Here is a 13,190-nt window from a genome sequence, read left to right as displayed (position 1 = left end):
TATATGCATCAAAGTGTTCATCCTATTAACTTTTTATTTTCTTTGTATTGTTAACTGTATTATCAACTTTTTATCAATCATATTACGGTATTCTATAGGAATATCATTTATATTTTTTTTTAAATAAAATTAAAATTTCACTTGTAAATTAAAGAAAATATATTTTTAAAATCCCTTGATAACTTCAATAAAAGTAACACTGGCTGACTTTGAATAAAGCACATTACACATTTCGCCGTTAAAATTTATTTCATGTCTGTGCACGTCTGATAGAAAGAATCGATTATCGACAAATGAAAGGCAGACGAAGCTAAAAATCATCTGGAATTTCCAATGCGCAGAATAACGGCCGCGCAGTAATTTAATTTTTTTTACTATGGCCCATTAGAATTTTCGCTGAGCCCATATCAACATAGGCTTTTGAATACTGCAGTCGGTAACAACGAGCATCGCGGCAAGTAGTAGGTAAAGAATTGCTATGGTGCATTGTAATTTTTAGATGAAGACATTCCAATTTTTTCAACATAACTATTGTAAAATCTACAATATGCACAGCAAGTTCGACGCTGTGCTCAAGCAAAAATAAAAACCTATAAAAATTACTATGGTACATTGTAGTATTAGAAAAGAAGCATAATAATTTTTTGAACTTAAATTTGTAAAGATTCCATGTTACGTTGCAGTTTTTATTTTATACAAAGTAAAAAATCGAAATCTCAAATATTGCTATGGTCCATTGCAATTTTTTAATCACAACATTGTTTTTTTTCGTAATATTTAATGTAAAAAATGTATTAGTTGACCGATGTTTCTTGAATACTGTGGGACCGTAGTAAAATTTCGTGAAAATTTTTTTCCGTGATTTCTTATTCAGCTTTATAACAGTAACTTTACAACAACATATCATTTTGTTTTTTTTTTCATCATAATTTCATTGAAAGCATAAAAATAACTTCTGTTTTTTTTTTTATATTATTTGTAATTCTAATTCACAAAATATTTTGTTAACGTGATAATATAATATAAATATCAATCTTTATATTGTATATCGAGTAAATTTTACTCACCCCAATGAAGCAAATAATTAACACTGTATTAATTATGAAAAAAAAAAATTTATTTGTTTTATATTAAAATAATAGAAACAAAACCAAATAGTGCTTGTAACAAAGTAGATTTTTCCATATGATGTTTTAATCACAAACGGTGAATTCAGTTCCACCAGATGTGACCAGGTACTGCACATACGAATGTAAATAAATGGTCGGAAAACAATGAAAGAATTATATAACAAACGGTGTGAAAAAATCGAAATATCTTATGTAATTGCTTATGGTATAATATATATAAAAGTGAAAATTTATTTGTGAGCAAATTCCAAATAACTTTTAACTGTTGCACAGTGGCACAAATACGAGTTTGCGAAAAAAAAGATAAAATATAATATTGAAGTATTCATGTCTATATATAATATATATATAGATGAAACACAAACTATTTAATTTCGAAATATTCGCAATTTATAATTGCGTTTATAACTGATATTTAATTCACATATTTAATTGAATTAGAAAAAACAAAAAAACAAAAATAATATTGTTTAGAAAAAATTATTAGTAATGCATAATAATAAAATTAACATTGTGCGAGAAATAAAAGAATAGAGTGATTAAAAATTTGAAGGAAAATAAGCAACATTTTAATATTTTATTCGGATGAACATTGTATTAATACTAAAATAATATATGTATTCAAATTAAAATTTGTCAAAAGTTAAAAAAAAGTAAAATAAAATTTCAAATAAAAACAATAATAGTGTGAAATAAAATTTATTTCGAAAATAAAACTGAAATATGAAATAAAATAACAACTAGTAAATTTGGTGTGGCAAACAAAGTAACCAGGTCATTACATAAAAAAAAAAAAAAAAGTAAAATTCATCACTTTATGTGTTTAAAGAGAATTAATTGTATTACTAACTTTTCGCCATTTTTCCAACTAAAAAACTCTCCGTTTTTTCCCCAACTTTGAAAAAAGTTTTATTATTCATCTCAGAGTTATTTTGTAATAATAATTAAATCATCAAATTATTTTTTATAATTCTTAACTGTAAATAATCATTTAAACAAATTTGATTTTCTTTATATTTAATATTTGGTAATTGATATTTTTAAATTTTCATATTAATTTTTCGTATTTACTTTTATTTTTTCTTTTTAATAATTACTTACTTCTATTATTTCCAAATTATTATTTCAACTTGTTTCCGAAATAAATTGATTACGAAATATCCTGCCAACAGCTTTCAAAAAGTTTCCACATCGAAATCATTATTATTTTTTTTCAAATTTTAAATTCTTACCGGAAGTATCGATTGCGCATCCTCCATCTTTCTCTCTCTTGTGCATCAATCAATAATAATAAAAAACAACAATAACAAGTTTCTAAAGTTTCATCGATTGTTAGTGATTGCAAATTATCAATTTTTACATATTTGTGTTAACTATTTAAAAACCAGGATAATAAATTTACCATCGATAAGAGTATAATCAATAAATAAAAATTATTTTACATAACTCAAGGTAATATTTATGTTTGTTTTGTTTTTGAGGTTAGTTATGTCATTATATGTTTATTATTTTGTAACTTGTCATTTGTTGTGTATGTATTGAAAATAAAAATAAAAATTGTTATTATTTAATTTAATTATCGAATCATGAATTAATAAAGACATTTAATTATTTTTTTAGATTACGATTGATAAGGATAAACAGCGATTACATTTTCCACATGATTTTCACTTAGTAATTTTATTTACTAAAATTATTTTAAATTGGATTAAATATTGATAAATATAACTATCAAATTATTGAAATTATTTAATCATGTCGAAACATCGATGTAATCATGACGATGTTGGTAGTCCAAAAGCTTGTAAGAGAAACAAATATTTAAAAAAGCCAAATAACAAATTAGAATTGAATAAGAAAAAATTATCACCAATTCATAGACTTGATGATGATTGTCTAGTTAAAATATTTATGTACTTACCAGTCCAAAAACGTCTAGAAGTTGAAAAAGGTAAATTTATTTAAATACATTATAACAATAATGCTATAAAAATATTCATTTTATTTTTAAAACAGTTTGTACACGTTGGAAAGATGTCATTAAAAGTGCCTGGTATGATATAAAAGAACTTGATTATTTAAATTCAGATGACATTGAAATTGAACTTGATGAAGAATCATTAACACAATCTGAATTAGAAAAAATGCTTGAACGTTGTGGAAGATATTTAATAAATTTAAGATTATCTGATGATTATGATTCAAAAATAATAAATGTCATACGTGATAATTGTCATAATTTAATAAAACTCAAACTTGAGTTACAAACATATTCAGATGATAATTTTTTATGGGCATTTAATGACATGGAAAAATTACAATCAATTAAAATACATTTTTCTGGTAATATATTATTAAATTGTCTTCAAAGTATTCATAAAAATATTGAAGACATACAATTTATTGCACGTGATATTTATCATCAATCATTAAATTATCATCGTAATTTTCAGCAATTACTATCTGTAAGTATTTTAATTTCATATAAATAATACTTTTCAATTTATTAAACTGTTTTATTTTTTATAACAGAAATTCAATTGTTTGCGATACTTGACAATGAATAGATTGGAATTATCATATGAAACAATTAAAACAATTGGTCAAATGAGAAGCTTAATTCATCTTGATTTACAAAATTGTTATCAAAATAAAAAAACATCATTAGTTCCATTGATGAATCTTAGTAATCTTGAGTATCTTGATTTATTTGGCATTCATATTGGTAATGATGTTGATGATTTGATTGATGGTCTTGCTGTTAATTGTGTTCATCTTAAACACTTTGATATATCATGGAATCTCAGCTTGACAAAGAGAGGCCTAATGAATATTTGTAAAATGAAAAATTTAGAAGTACTGAGAATGAATTATTTAACATTTCAAGTTAATCAACAAATTGGAAAATTTGATAAACTAAAAAAACTTGAATGCAATGGTTTTATTGGTGGTGTTAATACTATTATCATTGGTATCATTAAAAATTCACCAAATCTTGAAAATTTTGATATTAGAAATACACCAGTTACTATTCATACACTAAATAATGCTATTAAAATTACAAAAAAACGTAAAAATAATATTACGTTGCATCTTTGTGTTAGTCGTACGAGCTTCGAAAATTATGATCAATTCGAAAATACGTCACCATTGTTGGATATTCAATGTCATTAATTATTATTCAATCAATAATTAAAAAAACAAAAAAGACTGATAATGTATAGAAATCAATCTTTAAAAAAAATGTATAAACTTAGTTATTATTTTTTTATATTATTTTTATATTAAAAAGAAAAAAATGGAAATTTATTTTTATGATTTCATTTGTTTATTTATATAAAATATATAATTTTTTCGAAAAAAAATACAATTAACATTTATTTTACGTTAATAAATTTATTTATAAATTAAACAAGCTAAATAATTAACTATTATTTATCAAAATTAATTATAAACAACCCAAATAATTTAAACAAAATTATTATTTTATGATAAAAAAGTAATCGTCATTACCGATTGAGCTCCACCAATCAACGTTCAACAGAGAAAAAAAACACATGACCTCTCTTTTCGATAGAAAAAAAAAATAATTAAATAATAATAATAATAATTAAATAAAAAAAAAAACTGTGTTGGATCTTGTCGTTGGTGTTCGGTTTTTTTTGCAGGGAGGCCAAGCTCATATAGGGAATGGAGTTTGGCGTTACGCGAACGAAAACGACTAGTTGGCGTTGCTATCACCCATATATTATTACGATCAACCTTTGGCAGATGGCGCAGCTTATCTGTTGAAAATTTTCAATTATCGACTTCGGTCTAATGTATACAACACAGGTTTAAGTTGCTTGAATACCTGTGTTACACATTATATCTATATATATATTTTTATTTTCATTAAAAAAACATTTAAGACCGAAATAAATTATTCATAAATAATAAGGACAATACAATATAATCTTTAAAGTTTCATGACATTTTAAAAATCTTTCTTTATTTTAAAAATTAATAATAAATCAATATAATAATGGTATAAATGATATTAAAAAATAAGTCTTCTATAGTATGCTCTCGTGCTAGTCTTAATTAGCACCTGTGACTTCAATTTTAGCGTAACCAGACTCTTTAAAACGCTTTGCACGCTCTGAATATATTATGATTGCATCTTTTTCCATCGGGTTTTTAATCTGCTCAGTTGGAACACGAGACTTGATGATTTTTTTCGTTTTATTATTTTTTTCGTCACTGTATGAAAATTTCTCTTTGGATATTTTACCAGCTATCAATAATCGAATATACTTAAGATAGTTTTCAATTGCTGAATCAATAAAAATTGAAAAAACAAAATATTTCATATCGTCAAAATGATCACATCGTTGCCAGCTAGCATAAAATGATTCCGTGTTATTAAATTGATGTTTGAGTATTTTACCAAAGTTTTTTAATTCATAATAATTAGAAAAAAAATATATAAATTGTGGTACCATGTTATGAACAGATGTTAATATGTGCTTTTTTATATTTTCTTCACATACTAAGCAAGTACGTGTCAAATGAACAGCTTTATTTCGTATTTTGTTGAATATTTTGGCAATATTAATAGCGATATTCATACGAGGCTTGAGTGCCTGGCCAACTGGGAATTCAAGATTTCTCGCTTGACGAGATATATTTTCAGCACGCAAATTATTTACAAAGCTTTTAAGATTTATGTTAGCGTCTTGTACATCATCATTTTGACAATTTGAATGACGAGATTTACTACTAAAATTTCTTACAACAAGAATTTTATATCTATGAATAAAACTTTTGGCTGACGGTCGAACGTCACGGCATGCTATTTGTTTTATTTGAGCAAAAAAATTTTCCAATGCATCTTGATTTAAGAGCCGGGCATTAAAATCCTTAATATTTTTTTTTTCCAAACATTTTTTAACATTTTTAAATCCTTCAATAGTAAGAGGAAAATGTTTAAGACACGGTGGTAGTTCATGTTCATTTGGTTTTTTTTTTACAAAACGCATATTATATTTGAGATTTTTTTTAAAATAATTCCATGTGCCATTTGAGCTGTTGGTTAATACCTTGCGAGACTGAAGGCTATCAAAAAGATCATTAAAAAAAATTAAAACGTTGCCAGTATGCTTCGCTTCACGAGGCATTTTTATTATGGTGTTATTCGAGTCATCTTCAATTCCAGATTGGTAAAACCCCAAGGAATAAATTTTTTGGCCTACAGTATTGCTGAATACTTGAGTGCAATATTTTACTTTCATTTTTGGAATGAGACTTGGTCTTACGTGGTATTCGGTAAGTTTGGTCAGTTCACGCCGACCTTCTGGTTTCATTTTATCCATATCAAATGCTTGTTCTATGTGATCCCATGAAGCTTCACCAAATTCAGCATTGTCCTCTAATTTGTATTTTAAATTTTTATTTAATAAATTATTTCGAATACTTTTCATGAGATGCGGAACATCGTACACGTGATATATATCACGACCATCAATAGTTATTATGAGTTCATCATCTAACTCTCCTTCAGTGTTTCTATATTGTTTTGTTTCAATACTAAGTTCATTCATAGCCTTTATATTTGTAGTGCCTTCATCACACACTGATCCAATTATTTCTAGGCCTACTTTTGTTGCATTTTCTACAATGGCTCTATATGTTCTCTTGATGTCATTTGAAGTTGAGGTTGATCGACAAAACGAATAGTATACTGGAAATTTCCAATCCCCCATTACACTTTTCAACATAAAAACCATGGCATGATTAGCGGCTTTTTGAGATCTTTTATGGCCATCATCAACCAAGCCATAAATCGTCCCACTTGATCGATCGTACTCCAGGTCAGGAGTTATAAAGGTTTCGTCAAAATTCAAATAACACAATAAACTCTTCCGGCCTTTTGAACGAGCCAATTCAGCTATTACTTCATAGAGTGACAGATTATGGCCTGTTTCTAAGCAAATGTCAAGGTCAATTTTACGTAATGTTTCTTCACTTGGAATACAAAACATTTTACTCAAGAGACGATACGTAACCGCACTATGTTTTTTTATAGCATAAAAAGATAGTTTTTCAGCCGGAGTCCATTGTCTTGAATATTTATTTTTTGATGCATTTTTAATTTGTGAAAATATAAACTCTTTAATGGTTTCTGGAAGCTGATCAATCTGTGTCCATGAAAATTCTTTTGATAAATTCTCGATTCGTTTTAATTTCTCGACTACACCTTCACATCGTTTATTAGCCTTCATGGCGGCTTGAGCTAATTCACGAGATAATACGTACCATTTTTTTTCCCCACGAGTCAATTGAGAAAGTCGAGAAACACCAAATTTTTGAAGAACTGAAATCATAAAAATAATTGAAATTTAATATTGATCCAGGCAAGTTCTGTTTTAAATGGGCATTTCAAAAAATTTTACCCGATTTTGACGAAAAAATTATTTTAAGGATATTAGATAAAAATTTTATAGATTATTATAAAATAAATAAATTTTTGTGTCGTACCTTAATTAACAATAGATATTTATATGAACAACACATACATTAAATAATTTTATTTCGTATTTTAGTTATTATTATTTTCTGCGGGGCGTCGGGTTTGGGTCGGGTTTTGTTTGGCAAAGGACGAGAAATAGAAAGAACGTGGTTTTTTTTATTATTTTTTTGACAAAAAATATATTATATAATATATTGTAGCTACAATTATATATATATATATAAAGAATTTTATTTCAAATTTAATTGTTGCAAATTATCATTGTTTATAAACCGGAATAAATTTTTTTTTTATTCAGTAAAATATCTACTATTGCATATTCTCGTATTGTCTATTTTATATTTTAGTTATTATTATTTACTGCAGGGTGTCGAATTTGACTCACCTAGGACAAGGAACAGAGAGACCACGATAGCTTTTTCATAAGAAAATAATAATAGATATATAAGAAAGAGAGATAGTTAGAACTAGAAAAAAGTGTAAATATTAATTGTTTATCAGGCAAGACACAAAAATTTATTCATTTTATAATAATCTACACATTTTCTACTATATATTACAATTTTTTTTTAATAACTTCTAAGTTATTAAAAATTACTTACGCTTAAATTGTTGGCCAGCTTTCTTCAACTCACGCTTCTTTTTTCTAGAATAAGCCTTTACATTGACCGTGCCTGGTGGCAGTACACCTGCTACGTCACTTCTCCATGATTGTGAATTGACAGCACATAGTGGTGTTGCATTATTTTCTGGAGTACTAATTCTGGGTGACGCATCAATAATCAGTGCATAATCATGGTCAGCATTATCATTTACGTCTGGCTGTGCTATTTGTATATTGTCCATTATTTTTGACTCATGTGTGGTTGCAGAGTCAATTATTATTTCTTGTATAAACCCAGTTTCAATAGATGGTGGTGTTGCATTATTTTCTGGAGTACTAATTCTGGGTGACGCATCAATAATCAGTGCATAATCATGGTCAGCATTATCATTTACGTCTGGCTGTGCTATTTGTATATTGTCCATTATTTTTGACTCATGTGTGGTTGCAGAGTCAATTATTATTTCTTGTATTAACCCAGTTTCAATAGATGGTGGTGTTGCATTATTTTCTGGAGTACTAATTCTGGGTGACGCATCAATAATCAGTGCATAATCATGGTCAGCATTATCATTTACGTCTGGCTGTGCTATTTGTATATTGTCCATTATTTTTGACTCAGATGTGGTTGTCGAGTCTATTATTATTTCTTGTATTAACCCAGTTTCAATAGATGGTGGTGTTGCGTTATTTTCTGGAGTACTAATCCTGGGTGACACGTCAATATCTAGTGCACGATCATGGTCAAGTGTCGTTGCTCTAGCTTCTTGCACTGTAGTTGATTTTTTAATCAAATGACGTGACCTCCCATAATTTCTGATGGGATTTTCACGGATTTTCTGTTCTAAACTATGCTCCGAAATATATTGGTTTATAAGGTCATCAGGTATACCTGAAAAAAAAGGTTTTGTTAAAATGTACATATTTTTTTATATAAATTTCGATATGTACAACCCTTTTCTTTTTAAAAATTTTTTTTTTTAAATAATTAGTTTTTACAAATTTTATTTCTATCAACAACACATACATTAAATAATTTTATTTCGTATTTTAGTTATTATTATTTACTGCAGGGTGTCGAATTTGACTCACCTAGGACAAGGAACAGAGAGACCACGATAGCTTTTTCATAAGTAAATAATAATAAGTAAAATATAAGATAAAATAATTTAAAAAATTTTTGTTGTTATAATTCATGATATACAAATGAATAAATTAATTAATAGATAAATGGTAAATAAAACCAATATATTCAAAAATTTTTAAATTTTTTTATTTTATATTTTACTTATTATTATTTTTTTATGAAAAAGCCGAAAAAGCAATCGTGGTCTCTCTGTTTCTTATCCTTGGTAATTCAAATTTGACACCCCGCAGTAAATAATAATAACTAAAATATTAAATAAAATAAACTAAAAATTGTTAACACTGAATATCTTAAAATTATCATTTATAATCGTGGTTCTCAACATTATTATTAAACATTGATTACAACCATATATATTTAGAAAATGATAGGCAACGTTGAAATGTATTGCAGTAAATTATATTCTAATTACAAAAAAAAATTATTTTAATTAATAAATAACAATAATTTTTAACCAGCAAAATTAGAAACAAAAAAATTTTCAAATATATATCCATATGTATATATTGTCATAGAAATGCTGAGGGAAGGTTTATCGTGATTTCTCTACTTCTTATCCTCTGCAAGTCATTACCAGGAGGTAACCATGGGATGCCACGAATCTGAATTTACCTAGGTCCCCTGACGCCCCGCATATCATAAATATAAATTATATTATCTAATTCATGTATTAAAATTGAGTTAAAAAATAATTTTTTTGTCGATAAAATTAAAATTTGTAATAACTGATTATTTAAAAAAATAGAATAAAATTTTGAGTTCTCTAATAATAAATCTTTAGTTTAAGCGTAATCTGAGATTATAGAATTTTTAATAATATTATAAGTAAATAAATACTTACATGGTTGATTTAATTCAAGTGTTGGAACCGTGTGAGACCGCGTGCGACCACTTACATATCTTTCGTCTATGTGTTTTATACATATCGATGCATTTCGATGCAACCGTATAGGATCTTTGGAAAGAAGTTTATCGTTTCCTATCACTTTTAACCATTTTACAAATCTTTCAGTATCTTTATCTGGGTTTGGTAAAAAATCTTCTTTTCCTCCCAGACATCCCGGAACAGAACATTTAAAGCACTTCGTATTTGTTTCATTCATTATGGGCTATTAGTTTTTTAAAAATTTTTATTTATTAATTACTCGTGTATTGATAAGGTATATTGGAAGCTGTGCACACGGTAAGCAGCTATCCAGAAAACCAGAAGGAAACTGAAAAATAATTTTTGAAATTTGAAAAGTCTAAATTGCAATCTCGATTCAAGGTCCTTGAAGTGTTCTGGAATTTTTGCTCTGAGGGGATGTGTTTGTGTGTATCTGTATGTACAAATACATCCCCTCAGAGCAGACACTCAAGGTTGCAATTTATATTGGTTAAACTTCAAAAATGATTTTTCACTTTTCTTGGTAGTCGCTTGCTGTGTAACAAAGTCGATGTATATGTATATACATACAGAGGCATCCTATAATGAAAAAATACAAGGATAAAGAAAAAGGTTGTTGGGGACTTGGGGTTTATGCGCTGTTGCATGTTGTTTTGTGGTTGTCTCTTATTTCCTATTTCAAAAATTTTCAGTTTTAATTTTTTTTTTTTACTGAAAAGACGTGTTTTTTTTCTCTCAAACAAAAACTTTAATAAATAAGTGCTTAAGTAAATTAAAAAATGGAATTAAATATGGCATTAAGTGATATGGATACAAAAATTAATGAGGCAAAAATGCATATTAAAGCAGCCATCACAATATTGGACACATTAACAGAAGGTAAGTAATGTTTATTACGATAACACAAATTTTTTCATTTTTCGTTTTTTATTTTTGCAATTTTTTTAATCCATTGACAGGCGATTTTTTCACTATAAAGGGAATTTTTTTTTATTCAGATTTATTAATTATCAGCTGAGGATTTAAATTAAAAATATGTCTATCACATTTAAAATAATATATGAAAACACTTTTCATAAACATATCTTTGTCGAGTTTTACCAGGCCATATGATCCGCACACGTGTTTATAGATACTCAGAATAGTCATAAAATCGGTGAAGGAAAATATAGGACATCATGGGTGGCTCAGTGTATAGTATTTAGTTTATTAGAATACAGGGTTGTCTATGTATATTGTATTTTATTTCAAAATATACATGCATTTATACATATAATCACGAAATATGTATATGGACTACATATATATATGTAGACACATAATTTATTTATTTAAAAAATTTATTTATTTAAAATTTACTTATTTAAAAAATTTAACTATTTAAAAAATTTATTTATTTAAATTTTATGTATTTAAAAATTACTTATTTAAAAAATTTATTTATTTATAATTTATTTATTTAAAATTTATTTATTTAAAAAAAAGAGAAATCACGAAAAAAGAATGTAGATTTTCAGACATTCCAAAAAGTCAGCGGGGGTGTTTGTTTATTTTGACATAGTTCTCAGGGATAAAGTAAAATTTGTCGGCACTCATACCAAAGCATGCTTACATTTGCCTATTGTTATCCACAACAGTTATTTCTCAGAATTAAATTTTACGCTAGGCAGTTGAACATGCAAAATTTATTTTCTTTTTTTTTTTTTTCTTATTGAAATAATCCCCTTGTTTAAAAAAAAAAAATTGAAAATTAAATAATTTTGTTTCATACTCTAGTTATTATTTCTTGAGGGGATGTGAGTATCAGAAATTCATAGACCACGATTGCTGAATTATGTGAATATATATATGGTTGCAACCAATAGTTAAGAGTAATTTAGAGAACGATGATTATAAATGATACTTTTATAACTATAGTATTGAAAATTTTTACATCATTTTATTTTATATTTTATAGTTATTATTATTTCTTCATGAAAATGTTAAGAAAAAGCAATCGTGGTCTTCCTGTTTCTTGTCCTTAGTAAGTCAAATTTGAAACCCCGCAGTAAATAATAATAACTAAAATATGAAAAATGAATTTTAACACTGAACATTTATAAAATTATTATTTATAATCGTTTGTCTCCAAATTATTATTGAAATAAATATTTCTGGTCGTTTGTATATATAAAATATAAAATAAAAATATATATAAAATATATATAAAACGACCAAAAAATATTTATTTATTTATTTATTTATTCCTGTGATTATTCGTTATTAGCGAAAAACGACCACAAAATATTTATTTCAATAATAATTTGGAAACAAACGATTATAAATAATAATTTTATAAATGTTCAGTGTTAAAAATTTTTAGTTTATTTTATTTTCTATTTTAGTTATTATTATTTACTACGGGGTGTCGAATTTGACTTACTGAGGACAAGAAACAGGATTGCTTTTTCTCAACATTTTCATGAGGAAATAATAATAATAACTAAAATGTAAAATAAAATAACGTAAAAATTTCAATACTGTATATTTATAAAATTATTTATATATATATATATATTATTTTTTATTATATATTCTAGTTGTCTATTACTGTCAAAATATATGTTTGCAACCAATGATTAAAAATAATTTTGCGTACGACGATTATAAACGATAATTTTATAAATATTCATTGTCAAAAACTTTTACTTTATTTTATTTAACATTTTAGTATTTACTATTTGTGTTGCAACCATATATATTTTGATAATAATGGACACTGCGCAAAGTATAATAGTAAAAAATATACTAATTTAAAAAAATTTATTTGATAAATGATTTGAAAAATTTTTTATGTGCCATGACAATTTATAAAATATTGTCATGGAAATATTGAAGAAAAGCAATCGTGGTCTCTCTACTCCTCATTACAT

The 13,190-nt window shown here is 26.1% G+C and overlaps 1 protein-coding gene across 1 annotated transcript; it reads left to right on the top strand.

The window, feature by feature from the left end:
• The first annotated feature begins 2,434 nt into the window (after positions 1–2,434).
• Positions 2,435–4,333, top strand: LOC122851208. The gene is made up of 4 exons (XM_044150296.1): positions 2,435–2,582; positions 2,751–3,081; positions 3,147–3,595; positions 3,663–4,333. Exons 2-4 carry the CDS (start codon positions 2,886–2,888, stop codon positions 4,302–4,304), a joined length of 1,287 nt encoding a protein of 428 aa, XP_044006231.1. The 5' UTR covers positions 2,435–2,582; positions 2,751–2,885; the 3' UTR covers positions 4,305–4,333.
• The last annotated feature ends 8,857 nt before the right edge of the window (positions 4,334–13,190 follow it).

Source organism: Aphidius gifuensis, linkage group LG1 (assembly GCF_014905175.1).
Source record: "Aphidius gifuensis isolate YNYX2018 linkage group LG1, ASM1490517v1, whole genome shotgun sequence".
Lineage (NCBI taxonomy): Eukaryota > Metazoa > Arthropoda > Insecta > Hymenoptera > Braconidae > Aphidius > Aphidius gifuensis.
This window is presented reverse-complemented; position numbering and strand designations above follow the sequence as displayed.

Excerpts from the sequence above, each read along its gene's own strand:
- LOC122851208 (XM_044150296.1), top strand. The coding sequence starts at position 2,886 with ATGTCGAAACATCGATGTAATCATGACGATGTTGGTAGTCCAAAAGCT. Across the intron at positions 3,082-3,146 it reads ACGTCTAGAAGTTGAAAAAG|TTTGTACACGTTGGAAAGAT; the intron begins GTAAATTTATTT and ends TTTTTAAAACAG. Across the intron at positions 3,596-3,662 it reads ATTTTCAGCAATTACTATCT|AAATTCAATTGTTTGCGATA; the intron begins GTAAGTATTTTA and ends TTTTTATAACAG.